This window comes from Thamnophis elegans, chromosome 12 (assembly GCF_009769535.1).
Source record: "Thamnophis elegans isolate rThaEle1 chromosome 12, rThaEle1.pri, whole genome shotgun sequence".
Classification (NCBI taxonomy): Eukaryota; Metazoa; Chordata; class Lepidosauria; order Squamata; family Colubridae; genus Thamnophis; species Thamnophis elegans.
Window position 1 is genome coordinate 59749079 of NC_045552.1, and position 23511 is coordinate 59772589.

At 46.1% G+C, this 23511-nt stretch overlaps 1 protein-coding gene across 1 annotated transcript in view; it reads left to right on the forward strand.

Moving 5' to 3' along the window:
- The window catches only part of LOC116516037 (mastermind-like domain-containing protein 1), a 38257-nt gene extending 19109 nt beyond the window's left edge, over nt 1–19148 (forward strand). Inside the window, 3 exon segments of the mRNA XM_032228393.1 lie at nt 15110–15355; nt 15937–16018; nt 17673–19148. Of these exon segments, the coding sequence (XP_032084284.1) occupies nt 15110–15355; nt 15937–16018; nt 17673–18700 (1356 nt within the window). The 3' untranslated portion in view covers nt 18701–19148.
- Nucleotides 19149–23511: the final 4363 nt, after the last annotated feature.

Below are 23511 nucleotides of genomic sequence, written 5' to 3' on the forward strand. Positions count from 1 at the left end.
GGAGGACATTGTTTCTGAACAAAGGACTTTGCAGACTTTCTAAGAAACGCCTTCCCCCCCCCTTCCCATTCAGAAGGTAAAAATGAGTTTTCTTACTTTTACACTCTCATCTTTTGCCTCGGGGCAATTTCTCTGCCACAAAGATTGCCATATATTCATGAGTGGAATGGCTCCCATCCAGAAGCTGCCAATTTAAACAGGACCGGGCCGGGGGGGGGGGGCAGGATGCTTAAATTACACAGAGGGGGAAAATTACCTCTGCCTTTAATTGAATTCGGATGGGTGGGTTGTGTTTTTAAAATCAAATTTAGGGGTTTAGTCAGCATGCCCCCCCTATATTAGCCACGTGTGGCCCTTGTCTACGGGTGATGTGTTAATTTTGCCTTGCGCTGTATTGTTTATTTCGTGCTTTTGATCTTGTCAGACGCTACTTGGATTGGGGGAGGTCAGAAGTATTGCAAAACAAACAAGCACAACACACACACACACACACACAGATATAGATACACAGAAATATTACAAAACAAACAAGCACAACACACACCATATACCTGGGGTGACATGATAGCAGTCTTCCAATATCTGCCATGAAGAAGAGGGAGTCAAGCTATTCTCCAAAGCACCAGAAGGCAGGACAAGAAACAACGGATGGAAACTAACCAAGGAGAGAAACAATATAGAAATAAGGAGAAAATTCCTGACAGTCGGAACAATGAATCAGTGGAACAGAAGTTGCCTCCAGAAATTGTGGGTGCTCCAACATTGGAAGTCTTTAAGAAGAGATTGGACAACCCTTTGCCTGAAATACTAGTATACGGTCTCCTGCTTGAGCAGAGGGTTGGACTGGAAATTGGCCACACCCACCCAATCACATGACACCCCCCTAGCCACGTCCACCCAGCCAGTCCAGCCCCCCCAACAGTGTGGGGGACCATGAATCGGCCCCCTGTTGAAGAAGTTTGAGGACCCCTGCCTTGGGTGACAACCAAAGGACTCTTTGCATGCAATGAGCAACTCTCTCCTTCCAGGAAAAGGTGAGAAGCAGACGGCGTGAACTTAAATCAGGAGTCCCCAAACTTGGCAACTTTAAGACTTGTGGACTTCAACTCCCAGAATTCTCCACAAGTCTTAAAGTGGCCAAGTTTGAAGACCTCTGGCTTAAGGGGACTCCAGAGGATGGGAGAGGACAGGAAGGCCTGGAGGAACGTTGTCCATGGGGGTCGCGATGGGTGGGACACGACTTTGCAACTAACAACAACAAAATGTCGTGATCTTGCCTTCTGATCTCATGATCCATTGTTTTAATGCTGTAGGCACCTGAAAGGTTTCTCCTCAGTCCCCAGAGAACCAGTGCTGCATTGCTTGAAAGCCATGCCTACTTTTAACCGAAAGAAAACACACTTCAAGAGTTGACTCTCAAGGGTTGAATTCCCCATCCCATGTATTAGGTTACACTCCCAGGGTGAAGACTCGAGGCAGGATTGGAGTAAGCATTACATCATCATCATCATCATCATCATCGCTGCTGCCGTCACCCCCCTTGGCCTCCAGGGATGACTGGGAGCATGGTAGAAACCAACTGATGTCACCGAATAAGCAGGTGCATTTTGTCAACTCCACATGAGGGGCAGGATGGAGCCAAGGTAGCACGAAAAACCTATTAGAAGCTGCGTGTACCTCGTTGGCTTCTGGTTTCCCCACACAGGGAGCTTCGGGGAGAACCTGTGGAGCCAGTGGGTTGGGATTTGAGCCCTTCCTCTCTAGAAATGCTCCAGAAACGTGTGGCTGTGTACATACTAAGGACAACTTAGCATTATGCTGGGGATTTCCACATAGATCATGAATCTGAAATAAGAGCTGGCTTTATAGAAAGCTTATGGGACAATAAAGGCTGGAAGATGTCCTAGGACGCCAGAGAGCAGCTTTGATTTCAACCCAGCATTCTGGAGAAGCTTCTTTGCTCCTTCCTTCCTTCCACCCTTCCTTCTTCTTTTCTTCTAGTTCTTCTCCCCCTTCTCCTCCTCCGCTTTTCTCCTTTTCTCCTCTTCCTCGTCCTTTCTCCTTCTTTCTCCTCCTTTTCTCTCCTTCTCCTTTTTTTTCTTCTTATTCTCCTCTTCCTCCTCCTTTCTCCTTCTTTTCTCCTTCTGCCTTTCTTCTCTCCTCCTTTTCTTCTTGTTCTTCTCCTCCTCCTTTCTCCTTTTTTCCTTTTCCTCCTCCTCTTTCCTCCTCCTTTTCTTCTTGTTCTTTCTCCTTTTCTCCTCCTTTACTCCTCCTCCTTTCTCCTTCTCCCCCCTCCCCCAAAATGGCCAGACTGTCTGCCAACTCTGTGTACATGTATTCTCTCTCTCTCTCTCTTTTTGTTCTAAAAAAATCTTGGCAAGTCCATCGTTGTATACGCAGTTTCTGTTTCTCTCCCTGGAACAGAACAAAGCTTTCAACAGGCAGATCTCCAGAACTTCTGACAGGAAACAGTTTTAAAAGGAGAAGTTGGAATTTGGACAATGTGTCGCGAAGCAGAGGGACAAAATATTTTCCAGTGCCAGAGAGTCTTCCTAGTTTGAATGCCACCAATTTATTTATGTATTTATTTATTTATTAAGCCCTGAGTGTGTCCCTTGGCCTCTCAGCTACAACTTGGTATGTCCCAAGAATACGGGAGGAAGAAAACTTCTCTTGGCATGGAGGGAAAGGAACGTCCTAAGGTGAATTTCCGCTGGTGCTTTGATCTTCAGGGACAGCCAGGAGAATGGGATCATCCTTATTTATATTCCTTTCCTTTCCCCAGCATGGCAGTCGAGCTGAGATGAATAATGCCTTATATTGCATCATTGGACTGTGTTGTTTTTCGATCTTAGCTTAATTGTCACAGGGGGAAGAATTTCCAATCGTTACAACAAATGAAGGAGGATTGCATAACCATTCCGGTCCCTGGCACAGCCTCCGAGAACTTCTACCCTTCAGTTGTAAATAAAGTTTGGGCTGGTGGTAATGAAGTTTGTAGGAGAATTTTCCTGTGATGCCCATGAATTCTGACGATTATATAAATTAAGCTTCAGAACTGCCCTCCAAAAGCTGCACCTATGTTTGTGTGGTGCGCTTATGAGTTGTTGGAGAACCTTCTTCTCATGCCTGTGGGCTCTTGAAGACCATAATAACTAAGCTTCAAAATGTGCTCTCTGAAAGTTACACCGAACATGCTTTGTGACCCTTGGCCTGCAATCAGTCAATCTTCTACAGTAGTTAAAATATGAAGAAGTTGAACAAGCAACTCATCTGAAACCACAACATAATATTGAAGAACGCATCTAAAAATTCCCATGAGACCAAATGCCAGCAAAGAAGTCCATAGTTTTTTGGTGAGGGGTAGAAGCACCAAAGAATGGATCGCTACTTCCTTTTATTCTGAAGTATTGGAAGAGACTTCCTGACCGAATTCAAAAGAATATTGAATTGTACTTAACATGATGTCCTCTGGTTTCTTCCGACCAGCAATGCTCCAATGAAGTGAACCCAGGAGCTACCACAGCTTTCATCATAGTCCTCTCACAATTCAATCACTCTACCCTAATGACAGACTTGTGTGACTGTACCTCCCCGATCAGGTGACCTTGGGGATCATTGCTTGTGAGGCAAGAGGAAACTGAACCTATTTAGGATGACCTAACCAACAGGATCTCGAGGAGAAAGTCCATACATAGCTAGACTCCATCCCTTAGCGAGGGAGACTGGTGGAAATCCCCAACATCTCTGTGTGTCCACTTCTTCTAGCTACTCTCCTTCCAATTTCAACCATCTAGCTTCCAAGCCAGCAGAGGCAAAAGAGCTTCTTCAGCATCTGACTGGATGGTGGAGAATGGAAGGATTGATACTCCTTGCAGACAGCTGGTCATTTGCATCCTTTTAGGGAGTCATTGAGGCCACTTGGAGGTTCACCTGTGTCCTCAGGGTCACCTGAGTGGTGCAAATGGTTCTTGCTGTCTGCAATTTTTCTTCTGGAAATCCATTCCTCCCCCCACCCCATTCCAAGGGTCTTCATCCCAAATTGTATAGCTAAAAGTCTGTAGAGATTCTCCGTCATCCAGATCACGGTTGTCCCAAAGGTGCTTTTTTCAGGAGGCAACTGGATTTTCTTGTTTTTTTCTTTTGAAGACGTCTCACTTCTCATCCAAGAAGCTTCTTCAGCTCTGACCGGATAGAGACCCTGAAGACACAGATAAACCTCCAAGTGGCCTCAATGACCCTGTAAAAGGATGCAAATGACCAGCTGTCTGCAAGGAATATAAGTCCTTCCCCTCCCCACCATCTTGTCAGAGCTGAAGAAGCTTCTTGGAGAGAAGTGAGATGTCTTCAAAGAAAAACCAGAAAGTCCAGTTGCCTCTTGAAAAACGCACCTCGGTTTTTACCTCCAAACTCACAGTGCCTGGATTCATAAGCGATGTCTTTGGGTAACAGTGATCTGCTCCCATTGGTGATGACTCTCTTTCTGGACCACAAATGAAGACTTGCTCTTCACAAATATCAACACATTAATTTCTTCTTCTGGAGTTTCCTCAAACTAAAATATGTTGAATGTCTTTAAGCAACCTAACTGGGCAATGCCCAGCTCACCTCAGCCTTAGCCAGTAAGGATCAATACAGAGGCAAAGGATGATGGGTGTTGTGGTCTACCAACGTTTGGAAAGTCATAGCAGTTGACCTCTTTTTGGATGAATCTTTTGAGGGAAAGACGGGTTTTTTTGGGGGGGGTGTTCTCCTTGCATAGTTCTTTCAGTTCTTCTACCTCCGTTCTTCCTTATTCCATTTATTTAATATTGGAAGGTGTTTCCCTCCCTCCCCCCCCTCTCTCCTTCCCTCCCTCCCCCCCTCTCTCCTTGTGGTTGTTGGCCATCAAAAAATTGGAATGGATGTCATGATTTGTTGGCGGTGGTGCCTGGTATGATTTAAGGGAAGAACACTGCAGACGGGGCACGTTTGCCAGAGAAGTTAACCTTGCTTAATAGAAGCTTCCGTCCTCTCTGCCCGATGTGTCTCCAAAGCTTGCACGAAGCAAGCTTTGACTTGAGTGAACCCCTTCCATAATTCATAAAGCCAGGGTAGACGTCGGCTTCTCGTCAAGGAGAGGAGGAACGCTGGGGTTGGGTCTAACATTGGAGCCCTCAAAATCTCTCCAGAAGAGGCTGGCTTGTAAGGGGGTCACCCTCTAGAAGCCTCCTCTGGTTTCATACTTGCCTGCAGGAAGCTTGGTTGGGATGTTCTGTTGTGATGAAGTCTCTCTTGTCTGCAACGGTGGAGATCTTCTCTTTGCCTTTGATATCTTGGGTTCAGAAACGCTCAGAAGTTGGCCACGTTTCTTTTCCCTGGAGAGATTCCCTCAAATTGAACCAGGCTCCTAGAGGTTCCATGGACCCGTCTGTTTTCTTGCCCTGCCGAGCGGCTCACCATCTCCGTCCCAGAACTGACCTTGCTTGGTTTCTGGGGAGGGGGGGTATCATTGATTTCCACTCCTTTTCACCTGTATGTCTTGTTTGTGTAAAATTTGGGGTCTTCCTACTATTGCTTGTACTTGGGAGAAGGGAATTGCTGCATTTTTGTAAGAGCCGGAGGGCTGCATCCCCTGCCGAAGGGTTAATCTGAAAGGTGGGTTGGGGGAGGGGTGAAGGGGGTCTTTCCAGCATCCCTTCCTTCTCTTTCTGCTCCTTGTTTTACAGTGTAGGCAGATCCTGTAGGGCGAAGGGCCTTCTTGCTTCCTCTTAAGCTCTGCCGGATTTCTTTCAAGCAACGTAGTTCTGGGATGCCCAACTCACCTCAGCCTTGATCACCGGGGGTGATCAATATGGAGATAGAGGATGATGGACGTTGTAGTCTTCAACATCTGGAAGGCGCAGTATGAAATGCCACTTGGAAACCCCTGGCAGCCGGTGCCCAAATTCTGCAGCTGGACAGATGGGAGAATGTCAAAGGGAAGGAAGCCGATATTTTGATTCGCAAATCGGCCCTTTGCCTTCCTTGCTGCCTCACGGTTCTCCGAGGGGCGTTCCCGTGGGAAAACGGGATGGGATTGCAGAGAAGAGGATGGAGGAACTCCCGGCGAAGAGCTGACCTATAACTTCTCCCCCCCCTCTTCCCTCCCCATGGAAGTATAATGAAATATAATCCCGCTTAGCTTCCTAGCCCAGACTTCCCACCTGCTAGGAGGCCAGAAGTGGCAGGAGGAGATTTCATGTACCAGTGGTGGAATTTATACAGTGCCTCGTTCCAATAAAACCTCATATACTTTACGGACATCCCTGCGTTTCTAGGGAGTTTCTAGGTATTAATCAAATTATCTTGATAATGAACAATCAGAAAAATCAGGGTGGCCATGATACGGTAGGCGAGAGGATACAGTTACAGGATTACTGATGTACTTTATTATGTAATTACAACAGGAATCGTACAAGCGTGTGATCTCCTATATCGAGGCTGCCCTAATTTATTTGATAATTCCTTATATGTTTGTGGCTATGTTGGGCTCTGCAATTGGCACACAAGAAAATAAACCAGAGAAGGGTTTTCAAATCCGTTTTTGCCCAACCTGTCATCTATCAAACTCCCAGGAATGGAAGATTGAGAAGAACTTGGTGGTATTTGATGAGTTGAAGAAGGACTGCCCTAAATCTAAGAATTGGGGGGGGGGGATCTTTAAAGTCAGGAGAAGGGCACCTTAAAGGTCATTTATCTGAATCTGAGCAAGTACATGGGTAGCTGAATGCACCGTTTATTCTTATCAATCATTGTCGTGTATGAATCAAAAACAGAATACAGCTGGAAGGGACCTTGGAGGTCTTCTAGTCCAGCCCCCTGCTCAAGCAGGAGACCTATAACATTTCAGACAAGTGACTGTCCAGACTCTTCTTAAAAGCTTCCAGGAATGAAGCACCCACAATGTCTGGTGGCAAGCTGTTCCGCTGGCTAATTGTCCAACCTTCCTAGGGAGTTTCTCCTTAATTCCAGAGTGCTTCTCTGCTTGGTGAATTTACATCCATTGTTTTTTGTCCTGCCCTCTGGTGCTTTGGAGAATAATTTGACACCCCCCCCCACCACCACCAAAGTGATCTCACCACTTTGGATCGCTCTGTTTGATAAGAAAGACCAGGAGTCTAGTCCTTAAGACCCAATTAATATTAGCAAACCAACCTGCACTTCTTATGTGCACAAATTAAGGTCCTATTTTGCAACTGGAGGGATGAAGGACATTTCCTGAAGAAAAGATGATTCGGGATGGGAAATCTGAGCTCTTTTTCACAACGTTTGCATCAGGTGGAAATTTTGAGCTGGCTTCTGCACCTGCCCCTCATTTGGGAGGGCTTCCTGGCTGAGCATCATTCAAACTTCCTGTGGGGGGGGGGGAGAATTCGTCCCCAATTTAAATGACAGCCACAGTCAATTGCACTTAATTGCAGCAGTGTGCCATAGTGGTTAAGGCGTGTGGAACCTGGCTCTTTTCCAGCCACAACCATGGAAAATCACTGAATGATTTTGCACCAGCTATGCTCAGCCCAATCTCTCTTCCTCGGCATCTTTAAGATGTATGGACTTCCAACTCCCAGAATTCCCCCGGCTTGCATGCAATCAACCTACCCATCCTTTCTCATTACAATGTCCAGCTAGAGGGAGCAGAGGCCTGCTGGTTTCCCGATCAGTTGCAGCCGAAGGAAATACGAGGCACGAAGGTTGAGCATTGCAGTGTCGAGATAACCTTGGTAGTAAAAGTTCATTACCCAGGATTGCACCCAGGAGAACCGGGGTCATAAACCCGCCTTCAAGCCTAAAAGGAAGAAAGAAAAAGAGGAAGGAAGGGAAGAGAGGGGGGAAGAAGGGGAGGAGAGGGAAGGAAGGAGAGAGGGAGGAAAGAAAGGGAGGGAAAGGAAAGAAAGAGAAAAAGAGAGAAGGGAAGAAAAGAAAGAAAGAAGGAAAGAAAGAAGGAAAGAAAGAAGGAAAGAAAAAAGAAAGAAAAGAAAGATCTTGAAGACAGATGGAGAAACAATACGAACGATGTTATAACTCAACCAGCAACGACCACTTATTGGTATATCACTCAGTCTGTCTCTATCTCAGTCTGGAGGCTTGCGGGGGAAATAGAAGGAATGGGGTTTTCTTCCAAGTTGCGTGTTGTGAGAGCAGAAGACGAGAAACCAGATTGAAAAGCAAGATTGGATTTCGTGGCATCAAGGGGGGGAAACGGGGGGGGCAGGAAAAAGGATGGCTGTTTGGAACACTCGTTCCAAAGTTTTCTGTACCGTCAAAATTGAATCTGTTCACCCAGGAGATTTGAGAAACTGAAAGACTGAAAAGTGTTGGAGAGCTGCCTGATTGATTGCTCAAATCCTGTCAATTTAGATTTTGCCTTTTGCAAATGTGAAAAACAGTCACAAGTCACTTCTGTGCCATTGTAACTTTGAAATGAACTGTTGTAAGTCGAAGGACATGGTGGCTCAGTGGCTAAGACGCTCAGCTTATCAATCAGAAAGGTTGGCAATTCGAATCCCTGGCGCCGCGTAACGGAGTGAGCTCCCGTGACTTGTCCCAGCTTCTGCCAACATAGCAGTTTGAAAGCAGGTAAAAAATGCAAGTAGAAAAATAGGAACTACCTTTGGTGGGAAGGGAACAGCGTTCCGTGCGCCTTTGGCGTTGAGTCATGCCGGCCACAGGACCACAGAGACTTCTTCGGACAGCGCTGGCTCTTCAGCTTTGAAACGGAGATGAGCAACACCCCCTAGAGTCTGGAACGACTAGCACATATGTGCGAGGGGAAGCTCTACCTTTAAGTCGAAGGCTCTCTGTATTCCAGGATTCCTAGCCAGTGTGATCGATTGATTATGTGCCATCAAGAAGGTGTCAACTCTTAGAATTTCCCCAGGAGGATCCGTTCCCATCTTAGACCTTCAGGTCTTCTACTGCTTGCCCCCATCCCCATTGGGGTGAAGTCACTTCACACACACACCTCAAACAAGCTTGGTCGATCTTTATGTCTTCATTAGGAAAAAGATACCTAAGTAAGGTCCCGGCTGACTTGTGGACTGAGGCCTCCAACAGAAGGAAAGCATTTTGCTCAGAGGTTTTGCAAGTCAAAGCTTGCAAATTCTGCCTATTTTTGGGTAGGGAGTTTCATTCTTCCCTCTATTAGAGAATGGGGAAAAAATGTTCCACGGGTTGCCTTTATTTTCCCCAAAGGAATTAGAGTTGCGAAGGATCCTGGTTGCTTCATTTCAGCTAGTAAATCTCTCAAAAGGGGAGAAAAATAACCAAACTAATTTGTTTTCCTTTTTTAAAAAAAATTGGTCAATAGCCTTTATTATATACTTCCTGCAATCTGGCTCGTCCTTTTAAATGCAAAACCAAGTGAGTTTCATTGGAAGCGGTGCAACAGAAGCGTTTTTTGTGCACATAACAAAACACACAGCACACACACACGCGCGCACACACACACACACACACACACACATGTTCCTTAAGCATTGATGCTGTCTTGGTCACGTGGGAGTTGACTCGCAGCTGTTTCACTTGTTTGTCTCTGGTTTCGGTCAAAAGGGGATGCTACAGTTCCCACTAGCGGCCAAAATGAAGAACCTTCTGTTGTTGACTTCCCCGAAAACACAATATCTGAAAACTCCGGAGGATTCGATTTATTTCATTTATTTAGTTTGTCAAACGTGTGCAAGATAACAGGTATAAGCATGAACAAAGGAAATGGGTACAAATAAACGGGGACAGTAGGACAGGGACGGAAGGGCACGCTGGTGCGCTTATGCACGCCCCCTTTACGGCCCTCTTAGGAATGGGGTGAGGTCCACAATAGACAGTTTAGAGGCGTCTTCGGACATCAGCGCTGGCTCTTCGGCTTTGAAACGGAGATGAGCAGCGCCCCCTAGAGTCGGGAACGACTAGCACAGATGTGCGAGGGGAACCTTTACCTTTTTAAACACAAGGGTGTAGGCCGTGGATTACCCGTATAACGACAGCCATGTGATTGTTGTGTGGAGTGCTGAGTTGTGCCCTATAATTTCCCCCGTTGATAGAGAGGTGGGAGGAAAAACCCTTCGCGAAGAGCTGCCTTTTGAAGGGAATTCGAATGAATGCCCGGTCAGCACGATGGTCTCTTCACAATAGGCTTCCTGAAAGGCCTGGCCTTAGGGAGACACCTCGGAGATCAGGTTACCGCAAGCCCAGGTTGCGCGGGCTTCAGCACACCCAGGAGCCGCTGGAAGTGAATTGGCCTGCACCCCTTTCGAAATGCAGGCCGAGCAAATCGAACCTTCGGCCCTTCAGGTGGCTCTGCTGGCAGCCGTATTTATTCTGAGCCGCCTCTCAACAAACATCCGCGGGAGCCTCAGGTGTCAGGAAGAGGGAAGAGGCAGTGGAGGGGTGCTACGAAAAGAGGAAAGCAAAGCAGGAGGGGGGAGGCTCTTGGAGGTGCTGAAGAAGGCTGAGACCAGAAGGCCACCAACGTTGACAAGAGTGCGAGATACGACACAAGGACAGGGCGGAGTTTCCAAATCGCAGGCCCCCTCCCCTCTGAATGCCGAGAGGCAATTCCTCCGTGTGACCCATGGAAATAATATATGAGCCGTGTCTTCAGTCATGGCTTGAAGGGAGGGAAAAGTACAGGCCGGGCACCATCCAGCCACCAACCCACGTGGACATTCTGTGACCTGCTGCCAACTTTCTGAAGGATTTCGTTTTGGAAGAGAGAATCTCGGAGCTGATGAGGCCGCGGGGATTCTTGGCGTCCACCAGGCGTCCAATGTGGTTGCCTTCTGCAGCTGAGGAGGACTCCACAACTCAGCGGTACCAGCTGTTGGCTCTGCAAGCAGGACTGGAGAACCTGGTGGCTCCTCTATCACGAGCCCCTGATACAGGACAACATCTGCAAAAGAAGCACCTTGCAGCTTCGCACAAACTCTTGCGGAATACACACCATCGCACCATCCTAAGTTTGCTTGGGAGCCGGTCACTGAATTGGCCATTGAGATGATGTAGAGAGAGTCCCCAGGTTAACTTACTTACTTACTTATTTGCAAGTATCAAATGTTTACCCTTTGCAGTACCACAAAACGCTTGGCCCCCTTGTGGGCTGGGCAAACGTAATTGATCACCCACCAGCCCTCTTCCGTTCTTCCAGGGAGTCGATGCAGAGGTATTGATAGGCTTGGACAACCTGGAACTACGCTGCCTGCGGTCGGACCTAAGCATAATACAGAAAATTGTCTGCTACAACGTCCTACCTGTCAACGACTACGTCAGCTTCAGCTTAAATAATACACCGGCAAACAATAGATACAAACTGAAGGTTCACCACTCCAAAGTCGATTGCAGAAGATACGACTTCAGCAACAGAGAGGTCAACACCTGGAATGCTCTACCTGACTCCGTTGTTACATCCTCAAACCCCCCACAGCTTCAACCTTAAACTGTCCACTGTGGACCTCACCCCATTCCTAAGAGGTCCGTAAAGGAGGCATAAACGCACCAGAGTGTCTTCCGTCTCTGTCCTCCTGTCCCCATCTATTAGTATCCATTTCTTTCGTCCATGTCCATGTTTATACTTTGGTTCCACCACAAAACCGCGGACGACAAAATCGCGCTCGACGAAAGCGTGCATTTGACGTCATCACAGCGCGACGAAAACATCGCGCTGTGATCGATAAATGTAAAAATAAAGCAAAAACCTTACCCTAACCCCCCCAAACCTAACCCTAAACCTAACCCTAAACCTAACCCTTAACCTAACTGCTTTAATTTTATTTTTATTTCAATTTTTAATTTTTTTCGTCGCGCTGTGATGATGTCAAATGCGCGCTTTCGTTGAGTGCGATTTTGTCATCTGCGGTTTTGACGGGTCACGTATACTTTAACTTGTACATGTTTGACAAGCGAAATAAATAAAAATAAATATTTCAGAAGTTGTGGTGAATCAAAACCAATCCAGTGTCACTGAGCTTCTTTGGTTTAAAAACTCCCATTAAGCAAAGAGCAGGAGGGGAGGGGATTCTCCAACGGTGCTGCAGATGTTGCCCTGTCTCTGCTCCCCTCCAGCTTTGCTCTCCGTAAACACGGCCCAAAGTTTCCGGGCTGACTTCCTGTTTTCGCCATCTTGGCATGTCCTCATGGTTAGATGCCCAACGGGAGTCCCTCTGCTTCTGGGTGGCTTATCTCCTGATAACACCACCTCTCAAACAAAGGCTCCAGGCTTCCACGGGCCAAACAAAGGAAGTGTGGTCCAGTTTCAAACAGTCTGGCTATGCTACATGCGCTCCAGTAAAAACAAGGGGTCATCCGTAATGTAAAAAGCTACAGGAGGCTGGTGAATTCTGAACCGGAAAGCGGTTGGTGGGGCCGGTGGCTCCTGTGCTGGCCCGTGTTTTGTATCTTGGTGTCCATTCAGACGTTCCGTAGATCTCATGTCTACCCTCTGGTAAGTCTCAGAGCAGATGCACCAGCCATTCCTTCTTAAGATGGAGGAATCATGGAGACTTCATCTCCTCTGGTTCTAGACCAGAGGTTCCCAACCTTATTTGGGCCATGCCCCACCTAGGCATCTCTAAAATCCTGACACCCCCTCCCCCCCCATGACATACAATTATTACTTTAATCAAAAAGTTAACTCTACTCACGCAAAGGAAGCCTAAGAGGCTTGGTTTAAACAAGGTTCAAATTGCCCCCGTTAAAAATCAAATTGCAAGTTGGGAACCTCTGTTCTAGATAGACTTGTAAACGAGCCAATAAATGCAATTATCTTGTGGGACAGGAGTTTTTGCCAATTCGGGGTCTTTGGCCCAGAAGAGGGACATCCTGGTGTCTTCATTCTTAATTATGGAGCCAAAGTTGCCTTCAGAAGTTGTGGAAACTTCAACACTGGAAGCTTTCGAGGAGAGATCGGACTGCCATCAGTCAGAAATGGTGTAGGGTCTCCTGCTCCCTTCCATCTCTGTTCATCTGTCCAATTAAAAGTCTCTGCGAGAGAAATTTAGGACAGTCGTTTCTTCCTTGGAGGTGTAATAAGTGGAGCAGCTCTAGGTAATATTTCCTCCTCTTTTCTCCACGGAGGATCATCGGATTAAAGAGGTGGTAACTTGTTGTTGTTGGAGGAAGGAGATGCTGAAGACTTATCTCCATCACTTAGGTGAGGGAGCTGGCATTGTTGGAAGATGTGGCCAGCCTGGCTATGTGCCAAAGGCACATGGAACGCTGTTATCTTTTGACTGAAGTGGTACCTATTCATCTGCTTGCATTTGCATGATTTCAGACTGCTAGGTGGGCAGAAGCTGGGCAAACACACATTTGCCGGCAGCACCTACTCTATTGTTTTTCTAACTCAGCGCTTGCACCCTTCTCCATGTTCAGAGAGGACCTGCACTTGTTGTTGTTGTTGTTGTTGAGATTTAGGAAGTGAAACTACATTGGCGTCCAGCCATCTTCTTCCTCAGATTGAGGGGAAAGATGCTTTTGGTTGGCTTTCTTCCACAAGAAGAGAAGGTTAGTCAGGTTCTCCTGGCTGGTATTTTCTGACCTGGCTTTTGAAGGACAGGATGGCCAAAGATTGTGGACAAATCTCTCCTCCTTTACTCTGCTATTCTTTCTCAAGTTCTCTTGTCTTTCTGGACTTCCTGTGATGAGAGCAGATCTCCAAGGGACCATCAAGGCCGCCAGAGAGGCTGCAAAGTGAAGGAAGGATTAGTCATATCAAAACTCAACCTTGTCAGTTACACATCCTTGCCTCTTCTAAAAATAAATTCAGAAACGCCTTCTGAGGAAGCCGAAAATCAATTAGAGAAACAGAAAGTTGTTTTCTGGGAAAAGAGGGTGTTCAAGGAACTCAAGGGTAGATTTTTTTCAGGGTTGCACACCCCAACAAATGCCTTTGATTTGAAGAGACTAACTGGGCCCTCAAATTCTAAATGTTAACACAACAGAGAAAACGTCCGCGTTCACAAAGCATGAGCATATCTCTATGAAATATAATTTCTTTAGCAGCAGAAATTCTGGTCCCAATTGTGGTGGTGGCTACTTGTAGAACCCCCTGAGTCTGTTCTGAGATAGCCTACCAAGGTCTCTAGAAGCCATGATGTTCTCCTCTTCTTTCGATTCAGCGGGGCATTGTAGGAGAAGAGCAAGCAGAGCTGGGGGCGGAGTTAAGTGCGCCACCAGTCTAGAGTCCCTTACATTCCCATAAACAAGGAGCACGGCGGCTCGCGTGGTTAGCGTTGAAGGTTAGAAAGCCTGCGTTCAAAACCTGAGAGTTGCTGTGGGGCAGGGTTGAGCTCCCGTCCTTCGCTCCCGCTCCTGCTGCAGACATGAAAGGAACCCCGATTTGGGCATTCCCCAGACAACGGTGATGTCACCGACTAGGAGCCACAGTGGCGCAGTGGTTAGAATGCAAGCACTGCAGGAGACTTCTGCTGACTGCCGGCTACCTGCAGTTTGGCAGTTCGAATCTCAGCAGGCTCAGGGTTGACTCAGCCTTCCATCCTTCCGAGGTGGGTGAAATGAGGACCCGGATTGTTGGGGACAAGTGGCTGACTCTGTAAACCTCTTAGAGAGGGCTGGAAAGCACTGTGAAGCGGGATATAAGTCTAAGTGTGATTGCTATTCCTTCCTTCCTTCCTTCCTTCCTTCCTTCCTTCCTTCCTTCAATCCTTCCCTCTTATTCCCTTTCTCATTCTCCTCCCTGGTGGCACCGTGGTTAGACTGCAGTACTGCCAGGAATTCGATCCTAAATGGCTCAAGGTTGACTCAACTTTCCCTCCTTCCGAGGTGGGTAAAATGAGGACCCGGATTGTTGGGGAAAAGAGGCTGACTCTGTAAACCTCTTAGAGCGGGCTGGAAGGCACCGTGAAGTGGGATATAAGTCTAAGTGCTGTTGCTAATCAACCCAGAAGCTGACAAGGGTGCAATTCTCACAAATCCTGCAGTCCAGCCCTTCCTGAATTCCGCTGCCACTTATCTGGCTGAAGCGTTGCGTTTTCATTGACCAAAGTCTTGTGTCGAATAAGTTTTCTATTCTGCAATCTAACGGACGGTCCCGATTCTTTGCGCCTGACGGCCATTCTTCCTCTTGCTTTTCTTCCAGGACCAGCCGCCTGGCATCGGCGCTCGGATGCAGGAGCCAGGAGTCCCCGCCAACTCAGGGTCAGGGCCTGCGCAGCCTCCAGCCTTGGTGAATGACTACACCATGAGGAACCACCTCCTAAAGCAGCAGATTATGAGACGGCGGCAACAGCAGCAGCAGCAGCAACAGCAGCAACAACAACAACAACAACAACAGCAACAACAACAGCAGCAACAACAGCAGCAACATCAGCAGCAGCAGCTCCAGGTTGGTCTTTTAGTCTGCTGGCTGGGGAATTGTGGGAGTTGAAGTCCACCTATCATAAAACGGGGGAGGTTGGGAAACACCGGTGTCCAGGGCTTGGATTCAGCTGGTTTGCACTGGTCCGGGCGAACCGGAGGTTAATTTTGCATCCGGTTCACCCAATTGGTTGTTGCATGGACCAGCTGGCCCCACCCTCCCCTCTCAGGAGTCTCCACACGGCCTGTCCATCATGCAAGGAAATGACGGGGCTGCACGGAGGCTCCGGGAGGGTGAAAAATGGGCCTCCGGGAACTCCGGAAATGGGCCCGTTTCCAGCCTCCAGTGGGGGCCTCCGGAGCCTGTGGGTGGCCGTTTCCACCCTCCCGGAGGCTCCCAACAACCAGGCAGAGAACCGGTTGCTAACATTTTTCAATCCCGCCCTGCCAGTGTAGAAGAAGGCGGGTGTTTATAAAGAAAGAAAGATTTCCAGGGAAAGTTGGTGAATCCATAGCTGGCAACTGGAAGCAATTCTTTTTATCTGCATTTTCATTGCACCCAGTGGGGGACTCAGCTTTTGTTGTTGTTGTTTTTGTTCCTCCTCCTAGGAAAAGCAAAGGCTGGGCATGATGGGAGTGGCAGCTGAGCAAAGGAGTCCCTTTGTGGGACAGCAGATGAGCCAGTTTCCCGGTAAGAAGGAATATTCAACCTCAATGTGTTCTTTTTTTTAAAAAAAAAAAAAAGGAAAAAGGAAATTGTTATGTAAGTTTGTGGCACGACAAAACCGCGCTCGACTAAAGCGCGCCTGATTAAACCACGTCGCTGACGTCATCAACAGGGCGACAACAGCGAGCGCGGAGAAAGAAGGGCGCTTTAAATAGCGCTTTGAAAGCAAGCCGATTCAAGTTAAGATAAGGGTTAGGTTTAGGGTTAGGTTAAGGGTTAGGGTTAGGTTTAGGGGGGTTAGGTTTAGGTTTAGGGGTTAATTTTAGGTTTAGCGTTTACAGTGTGCTTTTTTCTCCGCGCTGTTGTCGCGCTGTGATGACGTCAGCTATGCGGTTTCATCGAGCACCCTTTAGTCGAACGCGGTTTTGTGGTGGAACCATGTAAGTTTACTCTGCAAGTAGAGTAGAGCCTTTATTGTCACTGTACATCATGTATACAATTGAATTGGCTTTAGCGTCACTGGTGCAATCCATGGTGAAAAATACAAGCAACATAAATCCCCATGCAAGGAATTAGGAAAAAGAAAGAAAAGGGAAAACCAGCCAAACGTTTCTGTGTCTGTGTGTGGAGTGACTGTGGTTGTGCTTAAGAGTCTGACAGCCCAAGGATAGAAACTATTTTTAAACCGATTTGTCCGGCTGGCTCTGCTTCGATGTCTTCCGCCCGATGGCAGAAGTGCAAAGAGACATTGAGCAGCTTGTGAATCATCTCAGAGTCTCTTCCTTACTCCGCTAAAGCAGCGAGACCCGCCGATGTGACCCAGTGGTATTAAGAGGGCAGCCAGGGGTTCCTTGTGCCTAATTGACCCCTCTCTGCAGGGCCTTCCTGTCCACAGCCGTTAAACCCGTATACTCTACTGTCATGGAGTACGTGAGGACACTTTCTATCGTGGACCATAGAAATACAGGAACAGCAAAAATATAGGAATAGACTATATAGAATATAGAATATAGAATATAGAATATAGAAATTCAATAGAAGAGAAATATAGAAATAGAAGAGAGAAATAGAGAAATACAATACAATAGCAAAGAAATATAGAAAGAGAAGAAAAGGGAAGACAATTCTTTATTGGTTAGTCAATGATATTTGTGATGCATTTATTTTCGATGATAATTTTTTTTATTTTTAAACACATAAGCACATCAACAAAAACAAACACGTAACTTAAAAACAACATAGGAACAATAAGTTCCATCGTATATCATACCGCAGTTCCGAATCAGTTTCTTTCCAGTTAGTGTTTTCCCTTCTATGCATTTCTATCTTGCGTTCATAATTTCCTTATTCGTTATCCATTTTTATGTACATTTCTTTCTTTATTTAAACTTAGCTACTTGTGACCAGATATTATTTACCTATATTATGCTTTATATTTTTACTGTCATTTATTCTCTTACATACAGTTATAGGTATACATTCACATAATTATTCTTTTTCTTTGCCGTTCTTATATTATTATTATTCCATTTGAAATAATTTGGAATATTCCATGTGATGCATTTTTAAATGTTCAGTTGACTGAGTCTCGTGCTTAATGAATAAAAGAGATGATAATAAGAAATTTGAAGGCCTCCTGCTCACTTACTCACTCAAGGTCTTGCTTGTTTCTTCCCAGCAGTTTCGCAGTCCCTGCCGACTGACTGCAGCCAGAGCATGCAATCCCCTGGCTCCACCCACCGCATGATGCCCCCCGCCCAAGGGATGCTCCAGAGCACCTTGGGCCCCGGCCTTGGCCCCGCCGGCGTGAACCAGAACAGCGGAGCAATGGTGATGATCCCCCATAACCCCAACAAGCAACCCGCCATCTTCCCCCCAAATACCGATTTCAACCTCCCACTCCGAGGAAGCCAAAACTCCCTGGCCATGACGTCGGGGTGTCAAACCGTTCACAGCCATCCCGCAGCCCGGCCAGGGATGGCTGCGCCCAACTTCGCAGCTGGGGCTCTGGTCAACCATTCTTCCGCCCAGCAGCACTTGAGGCAACCTGCCATGGCCAGAATGCCCGCCATCTACTCCAATTCTTCGGCGCCGATGTGGACACCAACCGTCGTCCCCAGAATGCCCAGCCAAAATCCGATGGAGGCCACCATGCACCAGTTCCCGAACAACCCCGTCTTCTCCAAACAGAGCATCAGGTCAAGCATCCCCAGCCAACCGTTTTCTCACCAAGCCGGGCCTCCCCCCAACCAGATTGTCCCCGGGATGCAGGCCAGGCAGATGCAGAAAATGAACCTTGGACCTTCTAACCAAAGCTTAATCCCTCCAAATAACCAGAACCTGAGACATGGTTTGACCAGAGGACCCTTGCCATCTGCCATGAATGTTATGAAATCCATGCCCCAAGGGGTCTCGGGGTTCAACCAACTCAACGCCGGTCCAGCTGTTGGGCCACCCAGTTATCCAGGCTCAGCTGGGCAGTCCTCCATAACCTTCAACAGAATGAACACTCCTTTGGAGTTGTCGCCACAATACGACTTTGTACCGCAACAGAGCAATGCCATGTTGCCCGGGTCGTGCAGCGAAGCTGACTTGATCGACTGTCTGATGAAGAACAGCGGCGGCTCGGATGAGGACTGGCTAAATAATTTGACACTGATAGATGATATTTTGGGACAACACATTCAGAGCGCTGGGCATGTCTGACTCTCGAGAGGAACGGAAGGAAGTGTAAATAATTTTGCAGGATCTGGAACGGAATCTAAGCAATGACAAAAACATATTTTAAATCTTTTTTTTTTCCCGAATCGAAAGGAAAAAATGACGTCCACTTTGCTTAACTGCCCTCGGGCGTTGTTTTTTTTCCCTTTTTGTTTTTTTTCAAGCAGCTGTGTACATATCTGAATATTTTGTAAATTATGTTTTCCTAAACATTAAATATGGAAGTATTTATACTTCTTTGCTGGACGCTGTAAATACCTTATAGACCTACTTTTTTTTCTTATATTATAGGAATTACACTTTGTTCTAAATATGCAAATATTATTGTTAGTTCCAGTAATACTGTGTATTACAGCATCAAATGTTTTATGTTTTTGACATAACGTATGAATGAGCGGTGCCCTGGAAAACAGAATAAACCGAAAGAAAAATTCGCAGCAATTCTTACTTCCCTCTTTCTCCTAGTGCAAATTGAATAAATCCCCATTTTTCATTGGCCGCCAAAACAGCTTCACAAAATACGTCCATGGGACAAACTCCTACACGAAGGGGGAAAACGTTCCCCATCGGGGGGGGGGGTGTTTCTTCACGCAGTGAGTATATTCTCACGGCACGATCTTAAGGGGGGACAGGCAAAATTTGGGGTGGGGGGTGTTACGTGCATTGGAAAGCCAATCCTTTGAATCTGATGTAGTCTGTGTAAAAAAAAAAAAAACCCGTTGTGAACATTCTCCTTAAAAACCTAATTCCTCCAAAGTAGCCGATCCTGGAAATTGTAAAAAAAAGAAAGTAAAAGCAATTTCCCCAAAAGCAATTTTCTGAGGTTGTCCCGTTCTTTCCTTTCTTCTAGCTCTCTTTCTCTTTCTGTTATTTGTATACCTCCTGTGGACATAGGCTTAGTACACACTTTTTCTTTTAATTTTCTAACAATTCCTGTGTTGTGCTACCTCTAACTAAAGACACCGGTGCTTCGTAGTTTCCCCTTTTAATTGCTCCGGTTTTTTTAAAAATTCCTGAAGAAAAGAAGCCATTGAAATATCCGGGGGGTTTGGGGCAGTCTTTCCGAGTGATGCCTCCGCAGGGGTGAACGAACCCCACGGATGAGATCCAAGCAAGGTGCAGAGCTGAGAGTAGCTACTTCCCAAACGTTCAATCGGCAAGACCACCCCCGATGATACTACAGGTAGTCCTCGGCCTGCCATCTGCCCGTGACAATGGTGTGATGGCCGTAAAACCATCTTTGCAAGCCTTAATTTGCGGCAGGCGTTAAGAAAAATGTCGCAAAGTAGCTGCCGCCGTCACTAAGCAAACGACGCGACCTTTAAGCCAACCGGCGTTTCCTAATTGGCCTGGTTTTGCTGAAAAACCAGACGTTAAAAGTGCCTGTTTTCAGGCAAACCGTCATCAAATGTGACTGTGGGGCCCTTTTAATAAGCCGTAATTGTGGCTATGCTGTTGAGCGCCAGATCAGTCATGTGACTGCAGGGGGAGCTTTGAATCCTATTCACCCTGTTTTTGGATCAGTCGTAACTTTGAATGGTCGCTAAGTGAACGGTCGTACGTCAAGGTCTCCCAACAACCAAGACATGGCGCTGTGGCAATGCAAAGCTGCGCCAGGAGGAATCAAGCGTTGGTCTTGAGAACATGTTAGAATGCCACGGCTAGCTTTGCAAAATTATCTATGCCAGGATGCCCAGCTCTGAAAACAATTGTCTTTCTCATTTGACCACGTCAATCATGTATATTTGTAGCATACAAATTCTTGGCCCCAAATTATTATTGTTATTATTTTGTATTCAGTTTTAAATATACGGATTTCCCCCCCTCTCCCACCCCAATTCCCCGGGATAAAGATGTCGATTAAAAACACAACATAACTTAACTTTGGATGTTTTTTCTGTCATGTATATTTAAAGAGTCTGTTTATCAAAGAAATCCATTGTACTGTACACTTCTTCAAAAAAAAAATGTTCCTACTTTGTGTAACCATATTTTAATAGCCACAACCTCCTCCTCCATTTGTAAAATTAACATTCATGTCAGACGCACCAAACTGTTTTTTCCTTCATACCATAATAAACTGCCAGGGAAAAAATTGCACTCACGGAATGTTTTCGGTTATTTGTTTTGTAAAAACTGTTTTTTTTTAAGGGAGAGAGAGGGGAGGGGGTGGGGAGGATGGATGGATGGATGGATGATAGACAGACAGACAGAGATAGATCGTAGATAGATAGATAGATAGATAGATAGATAGATAGATAGATAGATAGATAATAGATAGATAGATAGATAGATAGATAGATGATAGATAGATAGATAGATGATAGATAGATAGATAGATAGATAGATAGATAGATAGATAGATAGATAGATAGATAGATAAGATAGATAGATAGATGATAGAGGTAGATAGATAGATAGATAGATAGATAGATAGATAGATAGATAGATAGATAGATAGATAGCAATAGCAATAGCAATAGCAATAGCAATAGCAGTAGACTTATATACCGCTTCATAGGCCTTTCAGGCCTCTCTAAGCGGTTTACAGAGAGTCAGCATATTGCCCCCAACAATCTGGGTCCTCATTTTACCCACCTCGGAAGGATGGAAGGCTGAGTCAACCCTGAGCCGGTGAGATTTGAACCGCTGAACTGCTGATCTAGCAGTAGCCTGCAGTGCTGCATTTAACCACTGCGCCACCTTGGCTAGATAGAAAGAAGAGAGAGAGAGATGAAACTCAACTTGAACGAATGCTGACCACCTATTCTATCTGTAGAAGAAGAGGATCCAGTCTGGTATGGAAGATTTTAAAACCATTCTACCATATTGGGCATATGTTTAAGAAGCACTAATGGAGCTGCTAATCAGCTTCTCAAAGCGTCCATAACTCTTCCAGCATAACCCCTGCTTTGGCATCCTAAAGACCAACATAATTACAACACAAATCATCATCAAGCTTTTGATTAGATGCAGTCAGTTTTATTTCAAGAGCCACCCGCAAGAGAAAGCAGGTAAAGAGGGAAGCCAGGGCAAATAAAATTAAAGAGATGCAGGCATGGATAATTACCTATAGATCGTGGCCATTCACCCAATAATGTTATATGCTCAGACATTCTTTAACTAAGGATCTGATTTGCATATACCAGCCGGATTCACACTTCCGGCAATGCACCTCTCACTTTAATTATAACTTAATAAGAAAGCCCAACGCAAACAGCCACGTTATGAGCCACATTATGAATCGCTTGGCTGGAACAAGGTCATAATGTGATTTATTATTTTTTTAAATGCTGTTGTTTTTTTTTTTAAAAAAAGTGCTGGGATTAACATGGCTAATGACATGAGCTCCATTCCTAAATCTCATTCCTGCCTCTTCATTCCAGGCAACTGGCATTTTTGCCTGCTGTCAATCTGAATATTTCACAGGACCCCGAATCTGGCTTAGAAACCTTTCTTAATGCAACCCATCCAGAGTTGCAAAGATGCATTGATTTGTGGCAGAACCACCAAGCTTAACCACGAAAGTTGCTTTTCATTCGTATCCACTGAGGTTTTCAAATCATCCAGATTATGAGTCTGTAGAGATTCTCCATCATCCAGGTCACGGTTGTCCCAAAGGTGCTTTTTCAGGAGGCAACTGGACTTTCTTGTTTTTCCTTTTGAAGGTGTTTTTCTTCTCCTCCAAGAAGCTTCTTCAGCTCTGGCTGGATGGTGGGGAAGGGAAGGATTGATACTCCTTGCAGACAGCTGGTCATTTGCATCCTTTTAGGGAGTCATTGAGGCCACTTGGAGGTTTTTCTGTGTCCTCAGGGTCACCTGAGTGGTGCAAATGGTTCTTGTAGTCTGCAATTTTTTCTTCCTCCCATTCCTCCTCCCACCCCATTCCAAGGATCTTCATCCCAAATTGTATAGCTAAAAGTGTGTAGAGATTCTCCGTCATCCAGGTCACGGTTGTCCCAAAGGTGCTTTTTTCAGGAGGCAACTGGACTTTCTTGTTTTTTTCTTTTGAAGACGTTTCGCTTCTCATCCAAGAAGTCAGATGCTGAAGAAGCTTCTTGGATGAGAAGCGAAACGTCTTTAAAACAAAAAAACAAGGAAGTCCAGTTGCCTCCTGAAAAAAGCACCTTTGGTTTAAAAAAAATGCTGCTTTTTGATTTCCGTACGGGGTTCTCCCCAACTCCCCAGTTGACCAAACAGTCAGGCTGTTTTTTTCTTTTGAAGATGCTTCGCTTCTCATCCAAGAGGCTTCTTCAGCTCCGACAGGATAGTGAGGAATGGAAGGATTTACCGTGTATTCTAAATTTTAGAGGGTCATTGAAGCACTTGGAGGTTTATCTTCAAGAAATTGCCTTCAAAAGTGGGAGCTTCATCACCCGAAGCTTTCAATAGCAATAGCAGTAGACTTATATACCGCTTCATAGGCCTTTCAGGCCTCTCTAAGTGGTTTACAGAGAGTCAGCATATTGCCCCCAACAATCCGGGTCCTCATTTTACCCACCTCGGAAGGATGGAAGGCTGAGTCAACCCTGAGCCGGTGAGATTTGAACCGCTGACCTGCTGATCTAGCAGTAGCCTGCAGTGCTGCATTTAACCACTGCGCCACCTTGGCTCTTCAAGAAAAGATTGGACTGGCATCTGTCAGATATGGTGTAGGTAGGGTCTCCTGCTTGGACGGGGTGGGGGTGGGGGTTGGACTAGATAACCTCCAAGGTCCCTTCCAACTCTCTTAATCCGACCCTTGCTCATTCTGCATTGCAAGATGTGATTTAAAACCAGCCAGCTTTAGTTACTTG